The 14,065-nt window shown below is 35.5% G+C and overlaps 2 protein-coding genes across 2 annotated transcripts; one reads left to right on the top strand and one right to left on the bottom strand.

Annotated features, from left to right (window-relative positions):
- Nucleotides 1–2,023: 2,023 nt before the first annotated feature.
- On the bottom strand, nucleotides 2,024–3,941 carry LOC120204312. The gene is made up of 2 exons (XM_039204417.1): nucleotides 3,223–3,941; nucleotides 2,024–2,267 (listed from the first exon to the last, which is right to left on the bottom strand). The coding sequence occupies exons 1-2, from the start codon at nucleotides 3,939–3,941 to the stop codon at nucleotides 2,024–2,026; spliced, it is 963 nt and encodes a 320-aa protein (XP_039060348.1).
- Nucleotides 3,942–6,673: 2,732 nt separating this feature from the next.
- On the top strand, nucleotides 6,674–12,502 carry LOC120204308 (DEAD-box ATP-dependent RNA helicase 37-like). Its single transcript, XM_039204413.1, has 7 exons — nucleotides 6,674–6,840; nucleotides 7,159–8,004; nucleotides 8,085–8,168; nucleotides 8,919–9,161; nucleotides 9,533–9,700; nucleotides 9,857–9,970; nucleotides 11,528–12,502. The coding sequence occupies exons 2-7, from the start codon at nucleotides 7,255–7,257 to the stop codon at nucleotides 11,993–11,995; spliced, it is 1,827 nt and encodes a 608-aa protein (XP_039060344.1). The 5' UTR covers nucleotides 6,674–6,840; nucleotides 7,159–7,254; the 3' UTR covers nucleotides 11,996–12,502.
- Nucleotides 12,503–14,065: the final 1,563 nt, after the last annotated feature.

Here is a 14,065-nt window from a genome sequence, read left to right as displayed (position 1 = left end):
AACCTGAAAAGGTTGTACTATATCCTTCTCCATCAAGTGTCCTACAGAAATCAAATTTCTTTTGAGGCCAGGAATATGTCTCACTCCTGTCAGCTTCCAGGTGGTCTGGTTTGGCAACTTTAATCGGGTGTCTCCTTTTCTGGCGATCTTCAAGGTTTCATCATCAGCTAGATGAACCTTCCCAAAATCACCACTGACATAGTTCTCCGTGATTTCTTGGCATGGGGTGGAGTGGAAAGATGCCCTGAATCCAATATTCATGATTCAATCGGACTGTTGACGCTTAGAATCATGGCATCACCTGTCTCTTCTGTCATGTTGGCAGATTCCTGTGCGCCGGTATTTTTCTTCAGTGCTCGACAATATCTTTTAAAGTGACCCTTCTTGCCACAATTATAACAGGTAAAATATTTCTTTCCCATTCTTAATTTTTCACTTCTGGATTTCGATCTGCCACGATTTGAATTTCTTTCTTAAGTTCTCCCTCTAGACTCCGTGTGCAAGACTGAGGAGGTTGATGCTTCACCCGATTCTCTTCGTTGAATTTCTTCGCTTAATACCAGATCCTGAACATCGTCAAATTTCAATTTACTGTTTCCCGACGAGCTGCTAACTGATGTAACAGTAGCATTCCAACTGTATGGTAGAGATGATAAGAGAATTAAAGCTCGAACTTCATCATCGAATTCAATTTCCACGGAACTCAACTGGGTTGTGATAGTGTTGAGTTCATTTAGGTGTTGAGCCACTAATGCCCCTTCTGCCATCCGCAAATTGAATAATCGCCTCATCAAGTGAACTTTGTTTGAGGCTGATGGCTTCTCATACATACTAGAGAGAGCCGCCATAAGACCCACTGTGGTCTTTTCCTTTGCTATGTTGAAAGCAACATTGCGGGATAATGCCAGTCGGGTAACTCCGAGGGCTTGTCTGTCGAGAAGAGCCCAGTATTCATTCTTCATGCCCTCTGGATCCTTTCCTGAGAGAGGTTGATATAGATTTTTCTGGTACATAAAATCCTCAATCTGCATCTTCCAAAAGCCAAAGTTTGCACCATCGAACTTCTCAATTTTCACCTTCCCTTCGTCTGTAGCCATCGCTCCCACCCGAATCTGGCTTCTTTGGATCGTTTCTGACAATTTTTGCAAACCGCCGTGTATTATAACACCTATGTCGACAAACTCATATCGCCGACAAAATTTTTACTATTCACAAAAGTCACTATTCACGTGAATAGTAATGAATAGTAATCTTGTAAAAAATTCACAAAAATTACAACCAAAAGCTCTGATTACCAGTTGTTGGGAAATAAAACTGAGTACGAGTAATTTCCCTATAACCATATTAGTGAGAATGCGAAATAAAAGCGGAAAAATAATATCCGAAATTGATAACGGAGTTCAGCCAATTACGCCTACGTCTCCGAACTGCTGCAAATCTTTTACTAAAGAGAAAGTTTACAGGTGTTTATAAAAACACTCACAACTCATAAGAGAACTCTCTAAACTCTTTAGTATTGAGAGAAATACATGATTTTAGAATGATTTTGAAGCTAAATGGGTAAGGGTATTTATAGTTGAAGCTTAAGGACTAATCTTTATAAATACCCTAAAGTCCAATGACTAAAAATAATTTTCCCATGCCAAAAATTCAACAAAATTCAGCCCCCAATTTTTTTTTTCAAGCAGCCCATGTGTTGTTGAATTTTCAACAACTGCTTCTTCAGAGTATATGTGTGTTATCAATTATTAAAAAAATTCTGAACAGATACTACCTCATAATCCCTCCATAATATTCAAAAAATTACATTTAAACCCTTGAATATATATATATATAAACAATATGAATTTTAAAAATGTTATGATTGAATTTATTGATTTTTTTGGTACAAAGGTAGTAGTATCAAACGCCTTCATCCTCAGGACGCCATCTCTTCTAACATTTGTCCGAAGTAAGGGTAGTACCTCGTTTGGAGGGTCCGATAGGATAGTGAGATCATTCATTCCTTCAAACGCCATATTAGCTAAACGGTCCGTGCATCTGTTACCTTCCCACCAATGTGTCTAATCTCGCTAACCCACCATTCTCTTTGAAGTTCCTTGCAGTCTTTCACTAGAACGTTGCTTGGGTGGTCCTCCATTAACTCGTCGTTAACCAACCATTTTGCATCCATCTCGACAATGATATTTGTCGCGCCCAAGATTTCGTCAAAATCAGTTCCTGCCGAGCTCCTCAGAGCTCTGCCAAGGCACTGCTCGTTCTCCCCACTTGATGGTGAATCCACTCACTCAGTCCCCGTTTTCATCGCAAATTAAGCCCCCTGCTGCAACTAACTCCGTATTTATTTTACAAGCCCTGTATGTAATGAGAATCCAACTCCCTTATGGTGATTTTATCCATTGTACCCATTGTGGTTCCTTAGTCACCCTTTTATAGCTTGTTGCCAGTGTCATTACCATTTCTCTAGCCAACCCACGACCGTATTACACCACTTCACCCGAATTTCTTTTCTCGTTGGAGAATACCCTTTCGTTTATACTCTTCCAAAGTCCCAAAATAGTGGTCAAGAATAATATCCCCCACTCTAACCCATCTCTCATATCTATGCATGATCAATTATTCTTCTTTAACCACTCCTTGAAGTCCTTTGTTTCAAACTGTGCTTCATGGTGATGAGCTTCTAGTTCTATTCAAACTTGTCTTGCTGAGCTGCACTCTCGGAATATGTGATTAATCGATTTGGTTGTCCCTGCAATCAATGCAGTTGGCATCTTGCACCGTATTCTTTTTTAATCGGATTTCATTTGTTGAGCATGCACCGCCATATAAAAAACCTAATTCTCTCAGTGACTTTGGTTTTCCATAACTAGTTCATACTCTTCGTGATTTGCTCATTCATCTTCATGCTCCTAATGGTTCTAAAGGCTGAAGCGACCGTGAACTTTTCATCATTTGAAAAATCCCATAACACCTTATCATGGTTATGGTTGTTGTTAACTGTTGAAATAAGGACTCCTTAAATTTGTTTCTTCGTGTCCTTTGAGATCACGTTTTGTATTTCCTGTAAGTTCCAAGCTTTGTCTAACGTTATATAGTATGATACAGCCTCATTCCTAGAGCTTGTTTCCATAATCAGGCATGTCTTCGTTTTCAGTACGTCACCCACACACCAATCCTGCCAGAATCTTGGTTGTTGACCTAACCAAATTTGCCATTTACAACCTTTCTGTATCACTTTGCGAGTCTTCAGTACTGCTGCCTTGCTTTCTAGTTTTCAAAAAGTTAGTTTGTTTCAAGTACTTTTCTCTAAACTCCTTGCACCAAAGAGTTTCTTGTCGGTTATAAATCCTCCAATCATTTTTGCCATCAATGCTAAATTCGTTGATCTTATTTTTCGTACATAACCCTCCTTGATACTTTGAGTTACAAATTTTGTCCCAACTAACCAGATGATTATGGGCATAGTCGGTGCCTCCTGCCCATAGGAAATTTCGATTCACACTATTAATCTTGTTGCACATCGTCGTTGGTTGAGTCGCGGTCTGCATTGTATGCACTGTTATTGCCGCTGTGACAGATTGTACTAAACTCTTCTTCTCACCGTTGAGAGAACCCTTCCTTTCTAATCGGCCAGTTTTCGCATCACCTTGTCGAGACGCGTACGTACCTGTATTTGCTCTCTTATGGATTATCAGGACTCCCAAATAAGTTCTCAAATCGTCCGTGAGGGGAATGCCACAAACATCGCTTAATATATTTGAATTTTCTAAATTAATGTTCAGAGAAACAAACAATTTGGACTTATGCAAGTTTACCTTCAAACCCCAAGCTTGACTGAATTCCTTTAGGCATTCCTGAATGCAGATTAGTTGGTCCGTTTTGGCTTCTACAAAGAGAAGTAAGTCGTCCGCGAAGAATATGTGGCTGATCTTAGGACCCATTCTAGAAATTTTTGGGGCCTTCCACTCTGTTTTCCTCTTTTTCGAGTATCATGTGAGATACTCTTTCCAGGACTAATATAAAAAGATGTGATGATAGAGTGTCTTCCTGTCGGGGATCTTTTTGGAGCAAAACTTTCAATCATTTCACAATCCTAGAGTGGCTCAATCGTACTAATTTAACACATGCCATTAATATTTCCATTAATTTCTCGGGGAAGTTGAATGCTCGAAGAATGTCTTGAAGGAAACATCAGCTTACGTTGTCATAGGCCTTTTAAAGGTTAATTTTCATGATATGGTGCACTTTTCTTCCTTGAAGATTCATCATTGTATGCACCGCTTCTTGCACAATTAAAATATTGTTCGTCACGCTTCTTCCTGCTAAGAAATTGTTTTGATAAGGACCCACTCATCGCTAAACGATTAATGGGCTTAACCGCTGAACCAGAACCTTAGAGAAGATTTTATACGAAGTATTCAGGAGGCTAATAGGGTAAAATTCCGTTATCGTGTCTGCTATATTTGATTTAGGGATGAGGGTAAGGAAAGGCTTTGAGAATTTGTGGGTCCAAAGTAGGGATGGCAAGCGGGTATAATTTTGTGGATTCCGCACCGCATTCGCTCCAATTGGGGCGGAGATGGGTATAATTTTAGTGGGTAGTGGGCGGGTGTAGATTTAGAAAGTGGTACCCGTCGCGAGTAGTGGGCAGGTAATGGGTTTGAGACCTTACCCGCCCCGCATCCGCCTGCCCACATCCACCTGCCCCACATCTGCCCGTCTAACTAAATATCTATTAAATTTTGGACCATTATGAATTTAGGTGTAATTTTAGAGACTAATTTATAAATCCTAATATTGTATAAGATATAACTTGTAATTTAACCAAATATTAGGAAAAAGTTTATGCATAATTTTTTTTCTTTCAAACCTCTCGATACTGCGCCGATCTTTCAAACATCTGGTCTCCACTATCCAGCTTATTCAGGTACGTTTCTTCCCTTTTTACTTGAAATTTAATTTTTGTAAGAATCATTTCCGTAGTCATTTCATTTTAAGCTCATCTGCATTTCGTTTTAAGAGTTTAATTTTTATTTGCTCGTACTGATTTTTAATTATTTTTTAGATTTATCTCAATGTTTGTTTTAAACTTAATTTCTTAATGTTCTGCAAATCAGTATCTTGTCACTGAGCACCCACGTTTAGGCCAACAGAGTCAGATCGTTACTTCTCAAACCTCCATTTTTAACACCACTGAATATAATTAAGTGTTAAGAGATTCAATGTCTTCCTTATACTATATTACTTTCCCCTATTCTTGTCCCCGAAATTAAATTTATATTTTTTTTATCTTTTACTAACTGTAGAGTTGTCATTAGAATAATGACATAAAATTTTATATAGAGTCAATAAGCATCTTTTCTTTTCTTTTTCCTTTTTTTTTTTTGATGTGTCAAGTAAGCTTCTTTAGTTTGGTATAGTAATATCTTTATTTTTTTGCTTCTAATCTCTATCTAGAATCTTGTTTTAGGCACCTCCTAAACTATATCTTGAAATGAAACACCAAATTTACTGTTTTTCTTACTGTTAACATATAAATAGAGGAGTAAATGAATGTTCTACCCACATCTTTCGCATTTATTTATGATAAATAAATGCATTGAAGAGAAATCTTTGTAATGATATAGTTGTCTTATCGTTTATGATTAAAAGGCTGCATTTTTTTTTGCTCATTAGGTGGGTAGTGGGGATGGGGGAAGGGGTATCCGCACCCGACCCGACCGTTTGCCATCCCTAATCCAAAAATTTCAAGCTATTAAAAACATGTTTTCAACCTAATTAAATTAATGGAAGTACAGTAATAAAATATTATTGTCGTCTTCTAATAGGTAATAATGTTGGTCAAAAGTTTTGAGAGTCAAACATTAATAAAATGATGTCATCTCATCGGTTTAACATATTACATCAGTATTATATTATCCCAATAATGATTATTAATCACGATTAATCGATTTGTTACAAATCGATAATGTTAGTGATCAATTTGTTACTTATAAAATTACAATGAATAAAACGAGAACTTAATTAATCATTAGTGATATTTTTGTAGTTTACCCAAAATATAATGAAAAACATTTCTCCATAATTTAAAATATTTTAGACTTTTTTTATTTATAATTTTTCTAATACATTTTGCTTGGTTCCAACTTTTGTAGAAAAGGAAATGATGTGATTGACTACCAGTAATCGTAACAACTTGTGCATTAAGTAGTGATATTTAAGGTAGGCTGTTTCTTAATTTGTCTATAACCATAATTTTTATTTATTAATTTGAAAAAACAAAATATTTTGGTTTAAACTTCAGAAATTAAAATCTCTCAAATTCGTAATTGGGGGGGATAAACGTAATTTCAATAGCACTGTAAAATCAGTGGTGTAACTTACCAAATATGGGTGCGTCTTGAGACCGCTCATTGCCTCTTAGCCGCATATTTTGTACGGACATATCTAATTTATTAATTTTAAGGACGAATTTTAATGATTTTGCAAATTTATTAATTTAGTTCAACTTTTTTCTTCACAAATTCAATTCTATTTTAAATTAAATATAATTAAAAATAAATTCTGAAAAAAGAAGAAAATTCAAAATTCGGCTAATGCAGAAACGAAGCGAGAAGAAACTTTTCTAATATGTAAAGGAAAAAATAAAATATGAAAAATAATTAAAATATACAGAAATTAGAGAGAGAAAGAAAGGTTTTCAAAAAATAAAAATTCCATTTTATATTTCTTCTTCTCGGGTTATGTCTGCATAAATATTAGGGTTTCATTTTTTCTCTATTATTCTGTTCGGATCTTGAGTATTTTCAACAACAGACTTCAGAGTTTTCTCATTCTCAGGTTTCCATCTAACCCTTCCTCGTTACTCTCTATGTATATGTAATAATTACTCAAATTCTCAGGTTTCCTTTTTACATATTTTTTTAAAAACTCTTGATAAATTTGCATTTGGGTTTTTTTGTTGATTATGTAACAGAGAGGCATTTTTTTTCAATCAATCGGATAAATCGTTGTTTCTGTTTTGTATATTAAGTTTCGGGTTTCGTTTTTTATTTCATTGAGCTGATTGTTTACATTGACGTGCTGCATTTGGGTGACTGTTGAAGTAATATACGATTGCTTCATTTGTTTTGATGGGTTTTATGATTTTTTTTTCAGGCTTGACAATTTTCATTTTGGGAAAGTTAACTTGGTGGATTTTGACTAAAAAGGGTTTTGTTGAAAAATTGGAATCTCGGGTGCTTGTGAATTGTAATGACTACACGAACATCATGGGCAGATTTGGCTGCAAATTCTGCAGCTGATAATGTAGGTGTTGGTTCTTCATCTGATAGCAACAAAGCTGCTGGTTCCGGTGGTGATCAACCTGTTTATGTGCCTCCACATCTCCGTAATCGCCCGCCCTCTGCAGACCCACCCACTCCTACTTCCACTGGCCCTGCTTCAAGTAATGACCGACCTGGACAAGGGGGATCTCGTTGGGCTGCTCCTAGGAATGATTATAACAACCGATCGGTGTATGGTGGTGGTCGACCTGGTGGGTGGGGTGGCAGAAGTGGTGGTTGGGATCGTGGGAGGGATAGGGAAGTTAATCCATTTGGAAATGATGATGATGATACAGAGCAAGCGTTTAGTGAACAAGAGAACACTGCAATCAACTTTGATGCCTATGAAGACATTCCTGTGGAGACAAGTGGTGACAACATTCCACCAGCCGTTAATACTTTTGCAGAGATTGACTTGGGTGAAGCTCTGAATCTAAACATCCGAAGGTGCAAGTATGTGAAGCCGACACCTGTTCAGCGGTATGCCATCCCCATTTCACTCGCAGGACGGGATTTGATGGCATGTGCTCAGACTGGCTCTGGAAAGACAGCTGCCTTCTGTTTTCCAATTATCAGTGGAATTATGAGAGGCCCAGTTCCACAAAAATCATTACGTGGAGCACGCACAGTTTTCCCATTAGCTCTTATTCTCTCTCCTACTAGGGAGCTGTCAATGCAAGTGGGTGTCTTATTTTGACAATTCAAGTGATGTGCTTCTATTAAAAACGTGGAATTTATATTCAGTGATTGTTATTGCAGATACACGAGGAAGCCAGAAAGTTCTCTTATCAAACAGGTGTTAAGGTTGTTGTTGCTTATGGGGGTGCTCCTATTAACCAACAGGTAACCTCTATCTCTATTTCCCTTTCTTTTCAGTTTACCTATCATTTATGTTAATCTGAATTTCTAATATAGTGTTGCCACAATTTTGATGCATTATCCCTATATATAAAAAAGAGTTCCACTCTAATTTTGCGGATTAAGGTGAAACTATCTGCTCTTGGGGCAAGTAGTAACCTTCTTTGGCATATTTTAAGTTTATATGCTCACCAAAGTGTTGTCAAGGCCGCAAGGTGCACTCTAATTGCTAGAATCCTTAAAATGCCTTGGGTGCAAGGTGCAAAAAAAAAAAGTGTTTTTGTGTGTGTGTATGATTAGCTTAAGATATGTAATTATGATAACAAAAACTATAGTAGCATAGTTTATCTACAAAACATGTTTGTTCTGGTTAACCGATATGTATAACTTTCTCTTTTTTTGGGTGCTTAAATTTCAAGAAGTAGAGTTCGATATTATTTCCTTCCTTACCAGTGAAGTTAGGTCTAATGAAAAAGGTTAATAGAATTTAAAAAGAACTTCAATTAGGCAGATATTTTATGCCTACTGCCTTTAAGAAAATCACACCCGGTCACTTATCAGATGCACTTCCCCTGAAAGGGTCTGATGCACTTTTTGTCTTCAAATATTTGACCTTCTAGTATCATTTTGACATCCCGGTATCATTTTGCTGCCGAGTCTATGTCATCATTTTTATCTTAAATTGTATGTTTGAATTTTATTTTAGAGTAAGTTGATGGTATTCTATTTGAACAGCTGAGGGAACTCGAAAGAGGTGTTGATATTCTTGTGGCAACACCTGGAAGATTGGTAGATTTGCTAGAGAGGGCTAGAGTTTCTCTAGAGATGATCAGGTACTTGGCCCTTGATGAGGCAGACAGAATGCTGGACATGGGTTTTGAGCCTCAAATAAGAAAGATTGTGGAACAAATGGACATGCCTCCACCTGGTGTTAGACAAACAATGCTCTTCAGTGCCACCTTTCCAAGAGAGATACAGGTTGATCCCATCTTTGTAATGAATCCTGCTTGAGAATTTACATAATTGATTAGTTTCTTGTCAGTTTTCAATGCATTGCTCATGCATTATCTCTTTATAGTATGAAGTTCTTTATCAGATTCATACATGGCATGCATATTACTGTAGTACTGATAATTTAATATTGTTTTTTGTTAAATTTGCATTATTGTTGGAATTTTAGTTTTTTATATGTTAAAGTGGGAGCATTACAGCGAAAAGGACTTTTTAGTGAAACTCCATTGCATTCTTGCCACTTAAACTGCAACCAAATTGGTACTTTGAATACTATTTGGAGCGCATGTATGTAGGATTTTGGTAATTGTTTACCCTTTCATTATTTTTGCATGCAGAGACTGGCGTCTGATTTTCTTGCCAATTATATTTTCTTGGCTGTGGGGCGAGTTGGATCAAGTACGGATTTGATTGTACAAAGAGTAGAATTTGTTCAAGAGTCGGACAAAAGAAGTCACCTTATGGACCTTCTTCATGCTCAGAGAGCAAATGGTGCCCAGGGCAAGGTACTAATTGTTTTGTGCTTGTGGTACTTTGTCCTAATGCTTTAATTAAAATTCCTGTATGAACCAGATTAGCACTCTTCGTAAATCATGTCTATTTTTGGTTGTGAATTTGACTGAAGCTTTCTTATTAGATAACCTTTTATTTTGTTCTTGCAGCAAGCTCTTACATTAGTTTTTGTCGAGACAAAAAAGGGAGCCGATTCACTGGAACATTGGCTCTGCATGAATGGTTTTCCTGCAACTACCATTCATGGTGATAGAAGCCAGCAGGTAAAATATACTTGTTTTCATTTTCATTTGTACTTTTTATGCATGGTATTTGTTTTAAATTGAATTGTTAGTTTCATAGAAAAAAAGTGTATTTAAACTCCCAAATGTTTTATTGTGGCTTCTTTGTTTTCCAACAGAACTTTAGGCTATGTTTGGTTTCCGAAAACATTTTCTATTTTCTCTAAACTGAAAAACAAGTTTGGTAAATAGAAATAAAAGTTGTTTTCAGTAATGAAAATACGAAAACACATTTATTTACCTATCTTCTTATAATGGAAACATCATAAAGAAAATTCTTACATTCACATGGATTTGAACCAAGGTAGGGGATTTAATATATAAAAATTGTTGAAGAAAAGGGTTTTTTGTTTACATGGATTTAAACCTGGGTCAATCCATTAAGCTAGAAAAATCCATGTTTTCAACTTTTTCAGTTTTACAAAACATTTTTAGTGAAGACAATGAAAGCAACATTTTATTGTTTTCTAATTTTCACATTTTCATTATGCTCACTGTCCTTAATTATCCATCAGTTTGGTAGTGGTCACTACTCTATTTTTTTGTATAATTTATTACCTACCCTATACTTGATTTGATAATAGATATGTTTGGAACTTTAGTGGAACATTTTTCCTGGCGACATATATATAGGGGTGAGTAAAAATCGACTCGATTCGGAAAACTGATTTTTCGACTAGACTTGACTTGAGAAAACTCAACTTGAAAATATTTCAAGGTCAAATCGAGTTATAAAATACAACTCAAATAGTAACTCAAATAACTCGAAATTCTTAGTAATTAATGGATTTATTTTCAAGTTTGAGTCGAGTCTCTCGCCTCTGTATGATATATGTATATCACATATGATAAAAATATGAAGAAATATATATGTATTGTATATGGTCATAAAAATCCATTTAAATTGGAATCAGATAATATCATAATATTATACATATTTACAATTAAATTTAAACATAAACTCGAAAACTCTACTCGAAAAAATTTCAAGTCAAGTTCGAGTTATAAAATAGGTTTCGTCAACTCGAATAAATCGAATTTTTTTTACTCTACTCGATCAAACGCTCACCCCTACTGTCTTACATATATATCTCTGTTAATGGATGTTGATTCTCAAATATCTGTTATTGGATGCCAAGAATTAACTAACATATTAGTTATCGAGTAATGCATTAAATGCAATGTGTAGTTGCAAGTCTGCATATGGTTGCTGTTGGATTTCTACATGAAGATTTCTAAAAAATAAATGTGTTTATACTCCACGTTATTATTATCTTATTTGTTGGTCAGGATCTTTGAACATTAATCAGAAAATAAAAAGTTGAGATCACGTTTGTTATCCTTCTTAGCTATTCCTTGTCTTGGTTTTGCTTTGAAATGGTCTCGGTTTGCATTAATCACAATGTTTCCGTAGTTTAGGTTTGACATTTATCTTCTATGTCTCATACATATTTTGAGCAGTTCTTTTTTATATGTTCTTTCTACTCTTGTAAGTTCTTTACCTCTTGTTAAGTTACCTGTTAATCATGTAAATTGCAGGAAAGAGAACAAGCATTACGGTCATTTAAAAGTGGTGCTACCCCGATCCTAGTAGCTACTGATGTGGCAGCTCGTGGTCTTGATATTCCTCATGTTGCACATGTGGTGAACTTTGACCTTCCAAATGACATTGATGACTATGTTCATCGAATTGGAAGAACAGGGCGTGCAGGCAAAACTGGTTTGGCCACAGCATTCTTCAATGATAACAATGCTTCTTTGGCAAAGTCATTAGCTGATCTAATGCAAGAAGCGAATCAAGAGGTGCCTGCTTGGCTCACTCGATATGCAGCTCGCTCATTTGGAGGGAGGAATCGTCGCCATGGAGGAGGAGGCCGGTTTGGTGGGCGTGACTTTAGGAGGGATTCATCTTTCAACAGGGGCGGATCAGATTACTATGGTGGAGGCAATAATGCAGGTGGGTATGGTGGTGGCTACAGTGCTAACGTTGCCAGTGCATGGGATTGATAAACTCTCATTTCTTTGTTAGTTCTCTCAGCGTCTAATAGTTGCAGAGCTTCCCATTCAATCATAGGGACTTTTTTTTTCTTGGGTTTACTTATCTTTTGCTCTTAATCTTAGTAATCGTCGTTTTATACATTAGGAGGGTTTTTATGACTGGCGGCATGTCGGTGTTTGAAAGAGTCAAAAAGGAGTAGAAGTTGAGTGTATTGTGTTTAGTAGGGCATTGGTGAAGAAATTCTAACCAAAAATAGGGATCACTTCATACTCCTCAGTTGCTGTCATTTACTGGTGATCTTGTTAGCTGATGGAATGGGTTGTAGTGTATGTGGTGGGAGAGAGGAGCAACATCCTGTCTGCCATTCCATTTCGTATATACCTCCTCCTCTTGCTGATGTTAGTGGTGGCGATAAGACAGTGGTTTGAGTCGTGTTTTAGTATCAGTTGTACTGTACTGTACTATATTGTAATGGTATCATTTGTGGAAAATGAAATCTGGGGGGTTCTTTAAGATCAGACATGCACACTGGAGTGTCATCCCTTTGAATTTGTTGTTTATTATTGTTGCTGTTTCACTTGCTACAAACTTGTGGTGGTTTTATGGAAAATTTGAAAACCTGTAGGGAGGGAATAAGGCAAACATGTTATTTTCACTTCCATTTTCTTTTGTTACTTTTCTATTTTCCATACAAATTGACATCCCTTCTATTAGACGATGAGAACTGAACCTGGGAAACAGGAACATCATGAATGCCTTATTGATTTTACTATAAAATGAAGTTTAAATGAAAATAATTGTGTAAATCATGTGTAGGCATCCATTTTTTATCCGGATCTAAAATAATAAATAATAATAATAATAATAATAATAATACAACATTTATATTTTGTAGGCCCAAAGCCCAATGTACAACTCACATGGAAAACCTATTAGGTTTCTGCTTCAGCTCTAGCAGCCCATCAGGACCCAACTGATCCAGATCTGACCTGATTTCCTCAAGAAGGAACAGAGTCATCTTCAACAAACAATCTACCTGAAAGCGGCTAGGCATCTTCAACATGAAGGAAAAATGTCATTTTTAAATCCTCTATTTTCAGATAAAGAATTGGAGCTCCATATGCGAAGCAAACATCGTAGCTAGAAAAAAATTAGACAATTATTTATCTTTGTTTCATCATTGTTTACACAACAAACAAGCAAAAAGGATAGTTGTAATACCCTAATTTTATCCGGGAATTAATGAGGGAACAAAGTGTAAGGACCAAATTTGCAATTGTATCATTATCTAAAAATTAAAGAGGGAATAAATGTAGGGACTAATTGTAATATTACCTTTTGTAACATGTGGGGGCTTTAAAAGCTAAAAAAATCAGAAAGCAAACCCCCAGTTCTGCAAGTGGAAAAAGTTAATAGAAAAAAAAGTTCTTCTCTCCCTCCTCCAGTTTGAACCATGTATCACTATGTGACAATTCGTTTTGCGGGTATTACTCGTATCATTTACGGTATAAGATACATAATAAATTTTATATTAATATTTTATTTTATTTTATTGTATTTTATTTATGTTATTTAATTTTGTACACATTTAAATTTATGTTTTTTATTTTCTTTATTTAATTTCAGTATTTATATTTTATTTGCTTTAATATTCTAATTGTTTATTTTTGTCTCTTTATTTTCAATACTTTAATTTTATTCGTTTAATTGTTGTGCTTTATTATCTATTTATTTTACTTATATAATTTAATTTTTGGTTAGTTAGATTTTATTTCCTTACATTTTTACCATGTATGGATATTATATATTTATCCGTATCATTTATGTATGTATATGTTCTTTGTTCTTGGGAATTGGTTTCGAACGATTATATAAAATATTTGTTTCATTCATTTTTAACGCTTTTTTTACTCTAATATTTTCAAGAACACTTATTTGTAGAATGGGCGTGGAAAGTATTGTTTGGTCGAAGTAGTGCGATCTGATACGACATTCGAATGAAATATGAACTTGAAATAAATCGAAGTTATTTTTTAATAATGTATTTTATGCGATTAATGATAATTTATTTATATTCG

This window comes from Hibiscus syriacus, unplaced genomic scaffold (genome assembly GCF_006381635.1).
Source record: "Hibiscus syriacus cultivar Baekdansim isolate YM2019G1 unplaced genomic scaffold, ASM638163v2 tig00010749_pilon, whole genome shotgun sequence".
NCBI lineage: Eukaryota > Viridiplantae > Streptophyta > Magnoliopsida > Malvales > Malvaceae > Hibiscus > Hibiscus syriacus.
This window is presented reverse-complemented; position numbering and strand designations above follow the sequence as displayed.